Below are 18,184 nucleotides of genomic sequence, written 5' to 3' on the forward strand. Positions count from 1 at the left end.
CTAACAGTATTATTTTTGCATGTTGCAGTTGTAGGCAATAAAAACAACTTACAGCTAAATTGTTCTTTGCAATATTAAGCCAGTGTGTTATTTTACTAATGCATTCATATTAAAATTACACATCAACTCTAGAGTTGACCTTAAATACCATCGAATTTCTTATTTGTTATTTGCAAGCCTACAGTATCAGTTCATTCTCCCACTCTAACACACACACAATGTGGGAGTTCAGCATTGATTGGGACTGTGGAGTTTCAGTCCACAGCTCAGGTGGTACATGAGGACCGGTCTGATGGTCTGGTCTCTGAGCCCATAGATGAGAGAACTCAGACACCTGGGTAGGACAAAAATAAACACATAGAAAACATTCTTGATGCGTGTAATTGCTAACCTCGGTAGGATAGTTGACAATGATTGAATAAAAAGGTTGTGCATAGTTGAGATGAGACTGAGGCCCAGCTGCACCAGGTGCAGCAGCAGTGTGTTACGAGCCTTATGGGCTGAAGCTTTGTCTGTGGAGGCTGACCTGGCTGCTACTATCACACCAATGTAGGAGGAGGTGATTGCTACAGTAGCTGACGTGAGCACAAGATAAGTGAACGCTTTGTCATATTGATCAGTTATTGGATCAAGTAATAGAAATATATCAGAGCATATATCTTTCATCAGCAGGCTCTCCATGTTTTTGAATAGAAAATTTATCAGTAAAAGAACTCGAATTAGGACATTTAGCAAACTGAAGATCCAGACCACACAGATGGCCAGCCCTGTGTTTCTGATGGTGATGATGGTAGCGTGTCTCAGTGGGTAGCACACAGCTACATATCTCTCCAAAGACATCACTACCAGTGTGAGAGGAGAGATGTCATTTGAGAGCCTGGCGAGCATAACGAGAACACCACACACAGGATATGTTAGTATTATTCTGCAAACACCAATTATGTACAGTAACTGGCAAAGTGCTAACTGAACAGTGTCTGCAAAAAGCAGGTTATACAGTAAAATGTAACGGGAAGTCTCACAAAACACTGGTTTGCTCCTCAGGGTGAATAACATGGTCCCATTAATGCAGAGAAACACACAGCATGGCATTGCAAGGAGAGTGGAAAACACCACTCTTTCCAGTAATCCTCGATACTGTTGTTCAGCTGTGATGTTGACAATGATGATGCTAACAGTCTCTGATTGATTTGCATATGACATTTTAGAAAAGCATTGAAAAGCAATAATAAATATAAACTTTTTGATGCTACTGAAACATATAAGCACAACAACTTTTATGTGGTTTTTGCTTCTACAGTGGTGAAGACATGTCATCTTTAAAGTATTAACACCTGGTTACTTCACATGCAAAACAAAAAATGATCCTTGTACATTTCCCTGTATTGACAGTCAGCAGGTTAGAGGCAGTTCTTGATTCTGTGTGGGCAGAGCTGGTCTGCAGTTTTTCTCTGTCCTCTCAAACTGTTTATTAGCTCAGACATTCCAGGTACTCCACATGACACTCATTCTGCTCCACGTCACAGCCCCACTGTTGGGAATGGGAACATGTGCCCAACATAGCATCGTTTTTTCTTGCTGTTTTTCTTTTATTTAGAGTGATCATGGATATCCTGTCAGCCTAAGTTTATGTTGTAAATTAGAAGGAGAAAGACTGTTTTTGGAACTGAGTTTGTTGCAATTGAAGAATAATTAGATGACTGTAGATTTGGTTTCACTGGTCTACTTATTTTGGGAAATTATTGACGTCTGAGATAAAATGTGCTAATTTTTACATATTGTGATTAGATGAATTAGAAAACTTGTGACAAAGGTGCTGGTTGGCTAAAGTTTTCAAGATATTTCACGATATAGATTTGTCTGTACAAGGGTTTATTTGTCTGCAAGGGAGGGGGGAACTGATAATCATGATGCCTCGTAACTTCTTGACAAACTATGTAGAACATTGAAAATGGTACCGCATGAAAGTTTATAAATTCTGAGAAAAACACTTTTTAATAGGGTCAGAGCACCTGAAGTTTATTTAATGCACAGCAAAAAAATTTGCCCACATGTATGTTTAGTTTGTCATGGACAGTTTGCCTAAAGGATTCTGGGATATAATTCTCATATGAAGATTCCTAAATAACCTTACAACCCATTCTGCCAACAATCTGTGCACAGAGCAGCTGATCTGGGGAAGAGATATTCAACTGACCTTGTGCTAGACTTTGTGGAAGAAGTTGTCCAGTGCAAACAATTGATTGTGGCAATCGCAGTCAAAAAAGCTGCTACACATCTGATGCCATAAGTTGAGTTCACTACCCGGGATCGACATTGTCAGTGTGATGTTAACTAGCTGCAGATGTGTTTACACCACTACCAACATGGCAACAGAGACGAAGGCGTGTGAGGATACTGGTGGACCAATAAAGACCAATAAGTTTCAGTCCGACTATCTGTTCAAGTGGAATTTCACCACTGTCATGCTTGAGCAGCTGTTTGAGCAGGTTATTGCTGTGTCTTTCCTAAAGAAACTTAACAATGCAGCCCCTCACCAAGGCTACCCAAATAATGTGTGGGGAACTGTGCGCTGGACTCTCTTTATCCAGTTTTTTTTATCAGAAATAGAGACCAGGCTGCATGTTGAAATATCTGACTTGGTGGCTGCCTGCACTTTTACAAACATGGTGCGAGGCCAGTTGGAAACACAGTTCCAATAATGAAATCCATCCCGATCGATGCTGTTAGTTTTCTCAAACATAGTGGCAAATTAGTGTCTCCAGGATCTTATTTGGCAGAAAGATGTGCTAGTGCTAGTAGTTTATCTAGAAGATCACAAACATTATCAATGCAAGTTCTGTATTTTTAAAGCACATACTGTTAGTACTGAATTTTCAGTGTGTGACTTTTAATAAATCTGAAAATATGAGTTCATGCTATATCTACAACACAGTACTGTGTAGAAACATACTTTCTGAAAGACAGACATTATTTTGCTTTATATAACATTTATATAGCGTAGATCATTAAAAACATCAAGCAATTGTCAGTTTACTTTGCAAATGTTTTCACACATTAATTCCCTTAATTTGGAATAAATTATCACCTTAATGTTAAAAATAATTGTTGTTTAAGAATTGAAAACTACGCTGATTTTAGGTTTCGATGTAAAAACTGAGAGCAAAGGTGAGCGTCTCCACTGACAGCACAGATGGTACATGAGGACTGGTCTGATGGTCTGGTCTCTGATTCCATAGATCAGACAACTCAGACATCTTGGAAGGATGATAATACACAAATAAAACACAATTTGAATGCGCACAATTATAATCCTGTCGAGGGTCCTTGAGATAGCTGTGAGCAGTGAGTTGTGTATAGTTGAGATGAGACTGAGGCCCAGCTGCACCAGGTGCAGCAGCAGTGTGTTACGAGCCTTACGGGCTGAAGCTTTGTCTGTGGTGGCTGACCTGGCTGCTACCATCACACCAATGTAGGAGCCAGCGACTGTCACACCAGCTGAAACAAACACAAAATATGTGAAGGCTGTGTCATAAAGCTCAGACACTGGAGAAAGCAACATGCTTTTGGTCGCACAGAAGTCTTTCATTTGCAGGCTCTGCAGGTCTTTAAATGGAAAATTTAAGAGTAGAAGAACTTGAGTAAAGACATTTAGTAAACTAAAGATCCAGACCACACAGATGGCCACCCCTGTGTTTCTGATGGTGATGATGGTAGCATGTCTCAGTGGGTAGCACACAGCTACGTATCTCTCCAGAGACATTAACACCAGTGTGAGAGGAGAGATGTTACTTGTGAGAATGGCAAGAGTAACAAGGACACCACATTCAGGATACAGTAATATTTTTCTACCAGCAGCCAGTAGGTACAGCAACTGGCTCAGTGCTAACTGAACAGTGTCTGCAAAAAGCAGGTTATACAGTAAAATGTAACGGGAAGTCTCACAAAACACTGGTTTGCTCCTCAGGGTGAATAACATGGTCCCATTAATGCAGAGAAACACACAGCATGGCAGCGTAGTCACAGTGGAAAGCATCACTCTTTCCATTAAACCCTGTCCAAGGCTGATGGTCGTCAGTGAGGCATTTGACATTTTAGAGACTCACTGAAGTGACTTGTGAACATAACCGGATGGCAAAAACAGAAGCAATTCCTATCCCTTTATATTCCTACAGCAGTGAATATGTGTCAGCAGGCAATGCCACTGAATTCACATAAAAAAAAACCCCAAATGATCCATGTAGTTAGCAAAGTATGCTTGTTTTCTTGAGAGCAGAGTTGTTTTGCAGGGTTTGTTTGCCCAACAAATTATTTATAACCTGTTCTTACGCCCACTTCACACTGAACAATCCCATGTCAATACTGTTTTACTATTGGTGATGTCATCTCAGCACAACCCCCTTGAAACCCTGACCCACTTCATCAAAGTATCGATGCAGGAGAAATTACGATGAATATACACAAAATTATACTTGTTCTCTTAGAGTTGTCTAAGTGTTTTAAACTTGGCCATTAAAACTCTATAGTGTTTGGAAAGGACAGGGAAAGTGATGATATCGAGTCTGTTCTGGTGTTGTATTTACTTTAAAACCAACAAAACAATAGGTGTTTATGTAAAGGCTGGTGTTGCTTATTGTTATTATCTGTGGACTTCATTTATTTGAGAGTGAGTGATAGTATCTGATAGTGATCTGGTATAAAAAACAAAGACTTGCTGCAAGTCCCACAGAAAGGTGTTGATGTGGGTATTTCAGGAGGACATTTGCATGTTTGCAAATTATTGCCATGAAGATTTATCATCTGTAATATTCAAAATTGAGGCAGGTAAGCCTCACAGCCTCACACCATCGTATTGGCCTTCCAACAACATATTAAGCACTGAACACAACACACTAAGACAGGTTGTTTATGCTCAGCCTTAACAATCAATTCATTGTGTGGGTTCTAGGCAGTTCTTTACCCAGTTGACTTTGATGGTTTATTACAATGTGGAAATCGCTGTTTGCTCGATGAATGAGAGTGTATGAAACAACCATCTGTGTAAGACATTCTTACTATTAGGGCATAGTATGATAACACCAGGTGGTGCTTGGTGACTCTGAACATGAAAGAGAGACTGAAAGGGAACCAGCAAAGCCTCTGAAACATGAACCAAGGGACTGTGCTTTCTTTCCATGACTTTGTTTGTTGGACCGGTGGAGGCAAGAGCTGATTACACTGATTACATTACAATTCATATCCTGCTTCTTCTTCCCCTCTCTGGGTGAGACAGAGTCACTGCAGACAGCTACTGTCCAACTGACAAAAAAAAACACAATGCTCTGAATGCAGCAAAGTGTTAAAGTGTCTACCTTAGCTTGTTGACTGAACAGCTGAACAGGTGCTTGTCTCTGTGCTCCCTGCATTGTTGGGTGTGTTCAGTCACATGTAGCTAGTGTGTAAATTCGACACTGTTCAATTGTCTTATTATCTAAAAATAACAAATATTCTACAGTTTGGTTTGATTTGGTTTTATTGTAAGTCACTGAGTATTTTAATATGGAAAAAGAGTAGAAACAATGAAAGTCAGTCTGATGTGTTTGTGCCTCAGGTAATGTAACAACATCATAGTGTTCAAAAAGTGTCAAATCTATTAAAAACTGATTCATTCACATAAAAGTGATGAGTTAATCTACTGTGACAAGGCCGCCATTATTCTGAATAGTCCATTATTTAAAGCATTTATACCATTTATACATCGTTTAAGTTGTTTTCATGATGTGACACCAAACCCAAGCATTATTTTATCACTGTCTGATAATATGCACTGTAGTACATGCAGCTTCTGCCTTGTGTGTACAATCGTTTTAAATAAAATGTTTCAGAGTAGGTTCTAAAACATTTGCAGCTTATTTGATGTCAAGACAAAGAATATATTAAGATATTTGTATATTTTTACAAAGTAAAATAATTAAACTTGTGACACTATGCAAGAACAGCAGACAGTAATTTATATGATGTATAATTAAGAAGTATTTCATAAATGTATATTAAGTGAAACCTTCCAGTTTTCTAATAATCCTTTCTTTAAACAGTAGATAAATATAGATTGATGTTATTGTTGTAGCAGCATTCATCATAATGGGCTCTGTCTTTGGAAAACAAACATTTTGCTAACTGCTTAGAAAATGTACGGCAGAAAACTAGAAGGTGCATTTAAAAGTCGTTGCATGAAATGATCACTTACTCTTGAAAACTGAGTGCCTCCGCTGACAGAACAGATTCAGCACAAGGACAGGTCTGATGGTTTGATCCCTGAATCCATAGATGAGAGCACCCAGACACCTCGGAAGGATAATCAAGCATACAAAACAAACAGTGTAAATTCGAACAAGGTCTAATTTCAACACTGTTCTAGCAGCAGCTGTAATGATGGTGGAGAACAAGCTGGAGGTGAGAATCAGGCTTAGATGAATGAAGTGAAGCATAAGTGTTTGCAGAGCCTTTCTGGCTGAACATTTGTCTGTCGAGGCAGATCTGGCAACAAGTGCTACCCCAAAGTAGGAGGAGATGATTGCTACACCTGTTGACAGAAAGACAATGCTGACGTATGCTTCTTCAAAATACTTAAAAATTGGAGCAAAAAAAAAGGCTTCTTTAGAGCAAAAATCATTCATATTCAGATTTAGGTCGATTTGTGTGAACAAATACAGCAGCATAAAAACTCGAATGAGGATGTGAATAAAACTGATGGTCCAAACCAGAACAATGGCTGTGCCTGTTCTTCTCATGTTGAAGATGGTAGCGTGTCTCAGTGGATAGCATACAGCTACATATCTCTCAACTGACATCACAGCCAGGGTGAGAGGGGAGACTGTCGCTGTAAAAACCAAAAGCAGGACAACGGTGCCACATGCATAATATGTCATTTTTATCCGTAAGGACGCCAGAATGTAAAGCAAAATATTGAATGCCATTTGAACAGTATCTGCAAAGAATAGGTTGTAGAGCAGGACGTAACGTGATGTCTCACAAAACACCGGCTTACTCCTTAAGGTGAACAGCAAAACACAGTTAATGTAAAGGAAAGAGCAGCTTGATCCCATGGATAACACGCCAAGCAATATGGCCTCATGCAATGTCTGATACTTTACACCAGCAGTGATATTGATGTTAGGCTGCAGCAAAGACATTGCAGAATGACATCTGAAGACAAAGAACTGTGTTTGTCTTGTTGTATTTCTACTAGTAAACTGAATAACAAGTTAATAATAATAATAAAAGTTCATCATTGCAAAGAAGTTACACACATCCATCACCACAAACACCTTGGTTGGTTGCAGTCTTAACTGTCCATAGGTTGTCCTTTCAAGTCCGGAGCTTAGAGGTCATGTTGGTTTCCCTGTGCAGAGTTGGTCTGGTACTGGTTTCTCCTCAGTGCATTATCTTCAAACCCATTTTAAACACACGACTATGTCATCATGATCACCTGATTAGAAAAAGTGATGTCATCTCACTGTCGTGGACGCTTTAAAACGTTTATGTTATTGCATCCATTCTTGCTGTAACTTGAACTCACACATCCAGGTTTTGATTTTTACATGAAATTCAAGTGCTTTATGGTACGTAGTACCTAAGGTCAGTACCAACGCCAAGAGGAAGCAGAACTTACATCAAACAAAATAAGACAAGAATGTTCATAGTTTGGACAGAGAGGATAGATGGTTTGACAGAGGGGTCCAAGAAGCACTACGTACTCAATTGGGAAACCCTCTTAACAGAGGTGACTCAGGCACAACCTGTCTACGATCTACCAGGCTGCCCTTTCGTTTATTCCCAGGAAGTTAAGAAACTCTTCACACATTCATCAGGGAGGACAAATCTACACCCAGTTCATGGATAAAAGGGCCACAAGAGTTGACCATTAGATTCTAACAACCTCATCTCTGCTCACTGCCAGAGTCCACCTAACCTGCCTACTGAGGGGAAGTGTGAGGTGAAACCATCCTGAAGGATAAATTTGAGAATCCACTTTGCAGAATCCACTTGGATGAGTGGTAAAACAATATTGATTCAACAAGTCCAGTTGCTCTGATTAAGCTTCTAGACTGTTTTTTATTAAAAACCCACTTGTTACCTCTCACCGATGTCAAAAGTACCCTTTGTCATCTGTATGAAATTTACATGAGAAATGAATACGTCAGTATTTGAAGCCTTAGGAATGTGAACGGGATATAAATGCTTTTGATGTTTTTTCAATCTCACCGTAAAAGATCAAGCTACTACTACAAAAAAGCTCATGTCCAAATCAGAATAATGCAAGTTACTAAAAAGTAAATATGGTGTGTGTTATTGTTGTTATGGGCATATTGTTTTCAGCTGCAATACCCTGAAGTATCAGAGACAAATATGTATTCATTTGATCCCAGGATAACTCATTTGAGATAAGAGGATAAACTTTATTAATCCTCAAGGGGAAATTCAGGTTTTTTAGACGCATGAGTTATTCAAGCTCTTGCTCATTAATGTCTTCAGTAAATATTGATATCATTAATGGTCCCTGTGGGTGTCAGAGCTCTTCGTGGAAAAGGGATGATGAGGACCTGTGAAAGTTTAACAAGCACAAAGTCTGAAATAAACAGAAAAAACTTGCAACCTAAACGTCTCTATAAAAGATTGACTTAATAAACTTAAATACTTGTGGAAATATGTCAGCAAATGTTTCTCTGATCAAACTGCCCTTGATATTGTGTGTATGTAAAAAGTTATTTGAGCATCCAAGGGACATAGTTAGATGCAAATGTACATGGTATGCACTTCTGACCAGGCATGTCCGAGTTCCTTTGGCCTCAATCTGAAGCTCAGAGCCTCCTAACAAGACCGAAGAAACCACCAGATACTAATGACTCAAACAACTTCTGTACTTTGTGCAAAATGTATAAATCAACCCAGAAATCTTGATATAGATCTTTAATTACAAAACAAACATTGTCAGTAGTTGTCACTTCTGCCAACTTTTTCAGTTTTGGTGTCACTATACTTTGTTTGAAGACTTCTTTCCTCAGTTGCCAAGTTCCTTTTGCTAATTGCTTTTGTGTATATGTTGTTTTTCAGCTGTGAGGTGTCAAAGACAGAAATCCCTCCCCACTGACCAAGTCTACTGAGTTCTCATTTAGACACATTAAATATTTAAACTACTAATCCTGCCTGGAGTAAATATCGCCATGATTAATAATTCCTTTGTGTATTTCGTCACGGAGAAGGGATGAGGTGCACCCTTGGCAAAGTTTAACAAACACAAACTAGGTTAAAGTAAATAGATAAGCTTAAGTTTTTACTGTGATTTGGTGCTGTACAAACAAAACACACTTTAATTTAAGTTAAATTAAATTTAATGTCAATCTAAAACTGCTTGCCCAATTCAAGCCGATTGAATTCAAGCTGTTTTAAATGTAATGTAATGCATCATATCCACTGCCGGCTCACTCAACAAATACAGTAGCATAGTTATAATTGTCTTACACATCATTAAAGTATATCCAATTGGTTGAAAATGGGCTATTTAATATTATTTTAACTGCACAGCATCACCTTAAGTGCTTCAGGAGGAGGTGAAAACCTGACCCTGACCTGAGGAACCTTTTCATAGTTTTTAGAACCTTTGGACACAGTTCCCCTTTCTTTATGTAACTGCACTGCAAGAACAGGAACATGAAAACTAAGGGAAACAGGGCATGAGGGTCTGGGTCACACACTTAGGAAGACACACCAGACCAAACAGGGAACAAGAACATCGGGGGTCAGGGAAAACAAGGCATGAGGGTCTGGGTCACACACAAGGAGGACTCACAGACCAAGGGGGAAACATGGACATGAAAAAGAAGAACAAGGCATGAACAAAGGAATTAACACGCAGAGGGTAACAAGACAAAACCTAGACACAAGAGGAACTAGACATACACGCAGTACATGGTGAGGAACACACACAAAAGGAAGCCAGAACAACTTAACTTAAACTTGGAGAAACAAAGGGACATCTATGAGCAAACGGCAGAGTAGAAACGTGGCAGAGTAGAAACGTGGCAAAAAAGAAACAGGCAAACAAGGCATGGAGCATAGGTTTGGCAACAGACAACCTGGCAAGGAAACGAAGACCGAACCAAGGTATTTAAAGTGGGGAACAAACAAGATACAGGTGAAATCAATAACTAATTGGGGCAAAAATTCAAGAGAACAGAAAACAACAAAAACTAGTTCCTGCCATGATCCTTCAAAATAAACCAAAACAGGAAGTGCACGGTGCGGATCATGACAACAATGGAAAGAAAACGTGAGTGACACATTTATGTTGAGCTGTGTCCAGTAATCTTAAGACAACTGACAACTGACATTGTTAAAAGTAAATTTTCCAACCAAACAAATTGACTAACACTGAAGGACGGTTTGCCAATGTTTGTTGGGTAATTGTCGGTGTGATGCCATTGAGAAGGCATAAAAGTAGCTCGGCAGCCATGTACTGGGTTTTAAGGACTCTGTAGGGGATTTAGAGCTGAATGCAGTCAGCTTTTACACCTTTATGGAACACACTGAACATGGTCTCTGGTTCCTGTAGTCCCATTACAATGCACAGACCTGTAGGACATATTGGACATCCACAGAATTGAGGGTGTTAATCTTTGTGTAAAGTGACACCTACTCTAAAAAAAAAAAAAAAAACAGACTAGCGACCACATGACCAGGGTAAATGGGAACTAATGAAAGAGATTACGATTGATAAGCTGGTAATCACATGGCCATGTGATGGTGTCATGTGAAATGATTGTGAAGATAAAACTCATATACAGTCTGTGAGTGCAGACAGTGCTGCAGACTTGCTGTGCTCACATGGATACATGCACGTCCACTAACCTGCGACTTCTTGGCCCTGGGAAAATCTATGACCATGATTTTGGGTTTTATATATGAACCAGTGAGAGGCATCTCTGGTAATGGTGGATCTTCATTGATGCAGTCAGGAAGAAATTACTTGTGTGTTAGTGTTTTAATTGTATCTCTAAAATGTCGTTTGCAGCTCAGACTAATGTCACTTCTGAACTGCAGTATCAGGGGTTAATGGAAAGATTGATGTTTTCTACCCTAACTACGCTGCCATGCTGTGTGTTTCTCTGCATTAATGGGACCATGTTGTTCACCCTGAGGAGCAGACCAGTGTTTTGTGAGACTTCCCGTTATGTTTTACTGTATAACCTGCTTTTTGCAGACACTGTTCAGATGGCACTGAGTCAAATACTCTACCTAATTGCAGCAGTTAGAATAACACTGACTTATCCTGTTTGTGGTGTTCTCACCATGATTGGTGATCTCACCAGCACCATCTCTCCCCTCACACTGGTGGTGATGTCTTTGGAGAGATATGTAGCTGTGTGCTACCCACTGAGACACGCTACCATCATCACCATCAGTAACACAGGGCTGGCCATCTGTGTGGTCTGGATCTTCAGTTCACTAAATGTTCTTGTTCGAATTGTTTTGCTGTTAAATTTTCCATTTGAAAACCTGCAGAGCCTGCAGATGAATGATTTCTGCTCTAATCTTGCTATGTTTCTTGGATCTATGTCTGATCTGTGGATAAGGTTGCCACTATTAGGTCTCTTATCTCATTGCCTGTTTCTGCTCCTTCGGTGTCTGTTCCTTGTTGTGCTGTCTTTTTTGTTCAATTCCAACCAATATCTATGTCACAACTAAAGGATGTGGTTGGCTCTCTGAATCCCTCAGGCTCCCCACATGATCCAGCTCCCCCGTGGTTTTTTAAAGAAGTTTTTCCCTGTGTAGGCAAATTGGTCCTTAACATTATTAACAGTAGTTTATCGTTTGGTGTTGTTCCTTCTAATTTTAAGCATGCGGTAGTGCAACCGCTTATAAAGAAACCTAGTCTGGATCCATCTGTGTTGGCAAACTATAGACCTATTTCCAGACTACCGTTTTTTTCAAAGGTTTTAGAAAAAGTTGTTTATGCTCAACTGAAAGCGTTTTTGGATGAGCATGAGATTCTAGAGATCTTTCAGTCCGGTTTTAAACCACACCACAGCACAGAGTCAGCTTTAATTAAAGTTTTTAATGATATTTTTACTTGTTCTGATACTGGCGATTTCGTGGTTCTTATTCTTCTTGACTTATCTGCTGCCTTTGACACAGTTGACCACAACATTTTGATTTCCCGCCTGCATGACGTTGTGGGAATCCGTGGTCTTGCATTGGAGTGGTTTAGATCTTATCTGGTAGCTAGAACTTTCTCTGTGGGTCTTGCCAGCTTTGAATCCTCCTCTGCTCCCCTGTCCTCCGGGGTTCCCCAGGGTTCCGTTTTGGGTCCTTTACTTTTTTCCCTCTACTTGCTTCCTCTGGGTCACATCTTTAGACAACATGGCATATCATTCCATTTTTATGCAGACGATACCCAGGTCTATTTTCCATTGAAGAAAAAGGAGGGTTTCTCAATTGCACGTTTGCTCGCATGTCTTGATGACATTAAAGCCTGGATGGCGTTAAATTTTCTTCATTTTAATGAGGCAAAGACAGAAGTAATGTTGGTTGGCTCTAGTGCCTCTAGTGTATCTTCCGGTGTTAATCTAGGTCCCTTGACATCATATCTTACACCACTGGTCACTAATTTAGGTTTCAAAATGGATAGGGATCTTAAATTCGATAAGCAAATCGGTGCAGTGGTAAAATCCGGTTTTTTTCACTTAAGGCGTTTGGCAAAACTACGACCTCTAGTGTCAAAGCAGCACTTTGAGCTAGTAATTCATGCCTTTGTTACATCACGCCTTGATTACTGTAATGCTCTGTATCTTGGGGTCAGTCAGGCATCCCTTTTACGTCTCCAGCTGGTCCAAAATGCGGCGGCGCGTCTTTTAACTGGAACGCGAAAATACAAGCACATCACACCAATCCTGGCTGCACTCCACTGGCTGCCAGTGTCTTTTAGGGTTCATTTTAAGGTTTTATTATTTGTTTTTAAATCTTTAAATGGTCTTGCCCCTCCTTATCTTACTGAACTCCTTCACCCTTATACTCCTAGCCGCTCCCTTAGATCAGCCGACCTCCAGCTTCTTGAGGTACCAAAAACGAGGAGGAAGCTCCGTGGAGATAGATCTTTCTCTGTTGCTGCCCCAAGGCTGTGGAACAATTTGCCTTTGAACATAAGACAAGCCCCTACATTAGCTATGTTCAAAGTACAACTTAAAACCTATTTGTATACTCAAGCATTTCGACCTCGACCGGCGTGATGGAATGATCATGGACTGTTTTTATTGTTTTTATTTTTTTTAAAAACTTTTAACTTACTCTTAAAATTCTTAATCATGTATGTGTGTGTAAGTGTTTATATATGTATGTGTATATATATATATATATATGTAAATTCTTTGTATTGGTGTAGGGCACTTTGTGTCAGCTCTTGCTATTCTTAAAGCGCCTTATAAATAAAAAGTATTATTATAAGTATTATGATCTTTATGACAAAGCCTACACTTGCTTTCTCTTTCTATCAGCTACTGTAGCAATCACCTCCTCCTACTTTGGTGTGATGGTAGCAGCCAGGTCAGCCTCCACAGACAAAGCTTCAGCCCATAAGGCTCGTAACACACTGCTGTTGCACCTGGTGCAGCTGGGCCTCAGTCTCATCTCAACTATATACAGCCCAATCCTGATAGGTCTTTCAAGAATTGTAACAAGGATAGTATTTGTGCGTTTCATGAATGTTTTTTATGCGTGTATTTTCATCTTCCCCAGATGTCTAAGTTCTTTAATTTATGGTATCCGAGACCAGACCATCAGACCCATCCTCATGTATTATCTGTGCTGTGGACTGAAACTTTCAGTCGTCTCAGTCAAGATTAAGGTCTCACACTAGGCTTCATGCAGATCCTTAATTTTGTAAGAAGCCAGTTTAAAACTCCTAATGAAGTTTCCTAAAGGTGACTAACTTGTTTTTGAGAACAACAATGTTCATCTCAAATTTTTCTCATCTCATAACAATCTCATAACATGAAGTCTACTGACAGAAAGCAGTCAGCAAAGATGATAGTCACAATGATATGAAAATGATTACATGATTAGTTTGAGGTGATTTCATTTAACTTTAGGTTTTTTGTTAAAATGTTAAAATGCATTTTATTGTTCTGAGGAAAACGTTCCAGAGCTTTAAAAGTTTAAATGAATATCCAGAGTGAGTATGTGTAGTAGTTTGTTTGGCTTTAGTTAAAGTTATTTTTTTGTGTAATAATGTTCGTCTTCAGAAATATACTAAACATTGCATTATTCATGATTCTTAAAGAGAGTGGTTCATCTAATGACTATGTTCTGTTTCCTCTATACATTTGACATTGGAATTTTTACTGTAAATGCAATTTTTATCTGTCAAAGCAGTTAGTTTTGACTTTCTGTTACACCCTCCGTGTAGGAAGGAGCGGTACCGCAGGTTTTTCATTCCCACCACTGTTAGATTATACAACCAATCAATCTAACAAAATCAACTGTGCACATAGAGGTTTTCATATTAGCTTATTTTGTGTAGTTTATTTTATTTTAGACATATTATACATAGCATTTTATTTGTAAATATTTTGTAAATTTGTAAAATGTTAAATATCTGCACGCATTTTGCACACTTACTGTTGTCCTGTAGCTGTGGTAACAATTGAATTTCCCTAGTGTGGGATCAATAAAGAATTATCTTATCTTATCTATTAAAGAGTCATTAAGTTTGCATACTGTGTTGTGGTACCATGTATAATTATGAGCTATCTCATGGTTCATGGTAAATCCACTGCTATGACAAAAGTCCAGAACTTTTCTCAAAAATTGTTTCTGTTGCCATGTGACTCTGCACCCTCAACACAGCGGTTTGGTGCAACACCCACATTTCTACATCACACTGTACTAGTCCATCTGTCAGTCTCCCATATTCCTGAACAATGCGGCAAGATATTTGAACTCCTTTGCTTGAGGCAACAACTAGTTCCTTGTGTGAAGGTTACGCACTTTACTCCGAGAAGGAACCTGGTCATAAGCCACCAGATACATATAGACTCAAGTTTTCAGTGTGTGACTTTTAATAAATCTGAAAATATGCTTTCATGTTATATCTACAACACAGTACTGTGTAGAAACGGAAAGAGTACATACTTTCTGAAAGAAAACTTTACATTATTTTGCTTTATAATATTTATATAGCGTAGATTATTAAAAACATCAAGCAATTGTCAGTTTACTTTACAAATGTTTTCACACATTAATTCCCTTCATTTGGAATAAATTATCACCTTAATGTTAAAAATTATTTTTGTTTAAGGATTGAAATCCTGAAAGAGCGACGTGGGGCCGCCCTTCTGTGGACCCACCAACCGCAGGAGGATCCATAAGGGACCGGTGCCTAGTGGATCGGGCAGCGGTCGAGGACGGGGTCCGATACCTGGATGCTGAAACTGGCTCTAGGGACATGGAATGTCACCTCACTGGGGGGAAAGGAGCCTGAGCTTGTGCGGGAGGTCGAGCGGTACCGACTAGAGATAGTTGGGCTCACCTCCACGCACAGCCTGGGCTCTGGAACCCAGCTCCTTGAGAGGGGCTGGACTCTCTTCTACTCTGGAGTTGCTCGCGGTGAGAGGCGGCAAGCTGGTGTGGGCTTGCTCATAGCTCCCCAGCTCAGCCGCCATGTGTTGGAGTTTCCCCCCCCAGAGTGAAAGGGTCATTTCCTTGTGCCTTCGGGTCGGGGAGAGGTCTCTCACTATTGTTTCGGCCTATGGGCCAACGAACACCATGTTCAAGCATAAGGGTGTCCATCAGGGCACATGGCACCAGGACATCCTAGGCCGGAGGTCAATGATCGACTTTGTATTCGTGTCGTCTGACTTTTGGCCGTATGTCTTGGACACTTGGGTGAGGAGAGGGGCAGAGCTGTCAACTGATCACCACCTGGTGGTGAGTTCGATCCGCTGGCGGAGGAGGAAGTGGGACTGACTTGGCAGGCCCAAACGTACTGTGAGGGTCTGTTGGAAATGTTTGGCCGAACCCGCTGTCAGAGAGGTCTTTAACTGACACCTCCGAGAGAGCTTCTACCAGATCCCGGGGAAGGCTGGGGACATTGAGTCCGAATGGACCATGTTTTGCACCTCCATTGTTGACACGGCGGCTAGGAGCTGTGGCCGTGAGGTTTTGGGTGTCTGTCGTGGCACTGAACCCGGTGGTGGACACCGGAGGTAATTGATGCCGTCAAGCTAAAGAAGGAGTCCTACCGAGCTTGGTTGGCTTGTGGGACTCCCGAAGCAGCTGACGGCGGCAAAAACTATGGGAGGAGTTCGGTGAGGCCATGGAGAAGGACTACCTGAATCAGCACCTCCAAGTCCGAGGCCATGGTACTCAACCGGAAAAAGGTGGCTTGCCATCTCCAGGCCAGGGGAGCGATCCTGCCTCAGGTGGAGGAGTTTAAGTGTCTCGGGGTCTTGTTCACGGGTGAGGGAAGGACGGAACGTGAGATTAACAAATGGCATCAGCAGCAGTAATGCGGTCGGTGTACCGGTCCGTTGTGGTGAAGAAGGAGTTGAGCCAGAAGGCGAAGCTCTTGATTTACCGGTCAATCTACGTTCCTACTCTCACCTATGGTCATGAGCTCTGGGTCATGACCGAAAGAACAAGATTGCGGATACAAGCGGCTGAAATGAGCTTCCTCCGCAGGGTGGACAGGCGTTCCCTTAGAGATAGGGTGAAAAGCTCGGTCACCAGGGAGGAGCTCGGAGTAGAGCCGCTGCTCCTCCACATCGAGAGGAGACAGCTGAGGTGGCTCGAGCATCTGTTTCGGATGCCTCCTGGGCGCCTCCCTGGGGAGGTGTTCCGGGCATGTCCCACTGGGAGGAGACCCCGGGCAAGACCCAGGACACACTGGAGGGACTATGTTATGTCTAAAGCTCTGGAGGCCTGGTGGCCTCGGTGTCCCCCCGGAAGAGCTGGAGGAAGTGTCCAGGGAGAAGGATCTGGGTATCCCTGATGCCCGCGACCCGGCCCCGGATAAGCGGAAGAAGATGGATGGATGGAATTGAAAACTATGCTGATTTTAGGTTTCGATGTAAAAACTGAGAGCAAAGGTGAGCGTCTCCACTGACAGCACAGAGGGTACATGAGGACTGGTCTGATGGTCTGGTCTCTGATTCCATAGATCAGACAACTCAGACATCTTGGAAGGATGATAATACACAAATAAAACATAATTTGAATGCGCACAATTATAATCCTGTCGAGGGTCCTTGAGATAGCTGTGAGCAGTGAGTTGTGTATAGTTGAGATGAGACTGAGGCCCAGCTGCACCAGGTGTAGGAGCCAGCGACTGTCACACCAGCTGAAACAAACACAAAATATGTGAAGGCTGTGTCATAAAGCTCAGACACTGGAGAAAGCAACATGCTTTTGGTCGCACAGAAGTCTTTCATTTGCAGGCTCTGCAGGTCTTTAAATGGAAAATTTAAGAGTAGAAGAACTAGAATAAAGACATTTAGCAAACTGAAGATCCAGACCACACAGATGGCCACCCCTGTGTTTCTGATGGTGATGATGGTAGCGTGTCTCAGTGGGTAGCACACAGCTACGTATCTCTTCAGAGACATTAACACCAGTGTGAGAGGAGAGATGTTACTTGTGAGAATGGCAAGAGTAACAAGGACACCACATTCAGGATACAGTAATATTTTTCTACCAGCAGCCAGTAGGTACAGCAACTGACTCAGTGCTAACTGAACAGTGTCAGTTAGAAGAGAGACTGAAAGGGAACCAGCACAGCCTCTGAAACATGAACCAAGGGACTGTGCTTTCTTTCCATGACTTTGTTTGTTGGACCGGTGGAGGCAAGAGCTGATTACACTGATTACATTACAATTCATATCCTGCTTCTTCTTCCCCTCTCTGGGTGAGACAGAGTCACTGCAGACAGCTACTGTCCAACTGACAAAAAAAAACCACAATGCTCTGAATGCAGCAAAGTGTTAAAGTGTCTACCTTAGCTTGTTGACTGAACAGCTGAACAGGTGCTTGTCTCTGTGCTCCCTGCATCGTTGGGTGTGTTCAGTCACATGTAGCTAGTGTGTAAATTCGACACTGTTCAATTGTCTTGTTATCTAAAAATAACAGATATTCTACAGTTTGGTTTGATTTGGTT

The 18,184-nt window shown here is 41.1% G+C and overlaps 3 protein-coding genes and 2 pseudogenes across 3 annotated transcripts; 1 reads left to right on the forward strand and 4 right to left on the reverse strand.

Moving 5' to 3' along the window:
- Nucleotides 1-228: 228 nt before the first annotated feature.
- On the reverse strand, nt 229-1,203 carry LOC113142595 (odorant receptor 131-2-like). The gene has a single exon (XM_026327635.1). It carries the CDS (start codon nt 1,201-1,203, stop codon nt 229-231), a length of 975 nt encoding a protein of 324 aa, XP_026183420.1.
- A 1,909-nt stretch (nt 1,204-3,112) lies between these two features.
- Nucleotides 3,113-4,105, reverse strand: LOC113142596 (odorant receptor 131-2-like). The gene has a single exon (XM_026327637.1). The coding sequence runs from the start codon at nt 4,091-4,093 to the stop codon at nt 3,113-3,115; it is 981 nt and encodes a 326-aa protein (XP_026183422.1). The 5' UTR covers nt 4,094-4,105.
- A 2,077-nt stretch (nt 4,106-6,182) lies between these two features.
- On the reverse strand, nt 6,183-7,085 carry LOC113142597 (odorant receptor 131-2-like; annotated as a pseudogene).
- Nucleotides 7,086-11,037: 3,952 nt separating this feature from the next.
- LOC113142598 (odorant receptor 131-2-like) lies at nt 11,038-13,891 on the forward strand. The gene is made up of 2 exons (XM_026327638.1): nt 11,038-11,597; nt 13,486-13,891. The coding sequence occupies exons 1-2, from the start codon at nt 11,038-11,040 to the stop codon at nt 13,889-13,891; spliced, it is 966 nt and encodes a 321-aa protein (XP_026183423.1).
- A 3,046-nt stretch (nt 13,892-16,937) lies between these two features.
- Nucleotides 16,938-17,909, reverse strand: LOC113142599 (odorant receptor 131-2-like; annotated as a pseudogene).
- Between the last annotated feature and the right edge of the window lie 275 nt (nt 17,910-18,184).

This window comes from Mastacembelus armatus, chromosome 14, assembly GCF_900324485.2.
Source record: "Mastacembelus armatus chromosome 14, fMasArm1.2, whole genome shotgun sequence".
In the NCBI taxonomy this organism is placed as follows: Eukaryota; Metazoa; Chordata; class Actinopteri; order Synbranchiformes; family Mastacembelidae; genus Mastacembelus; species Mastacembelus armatus.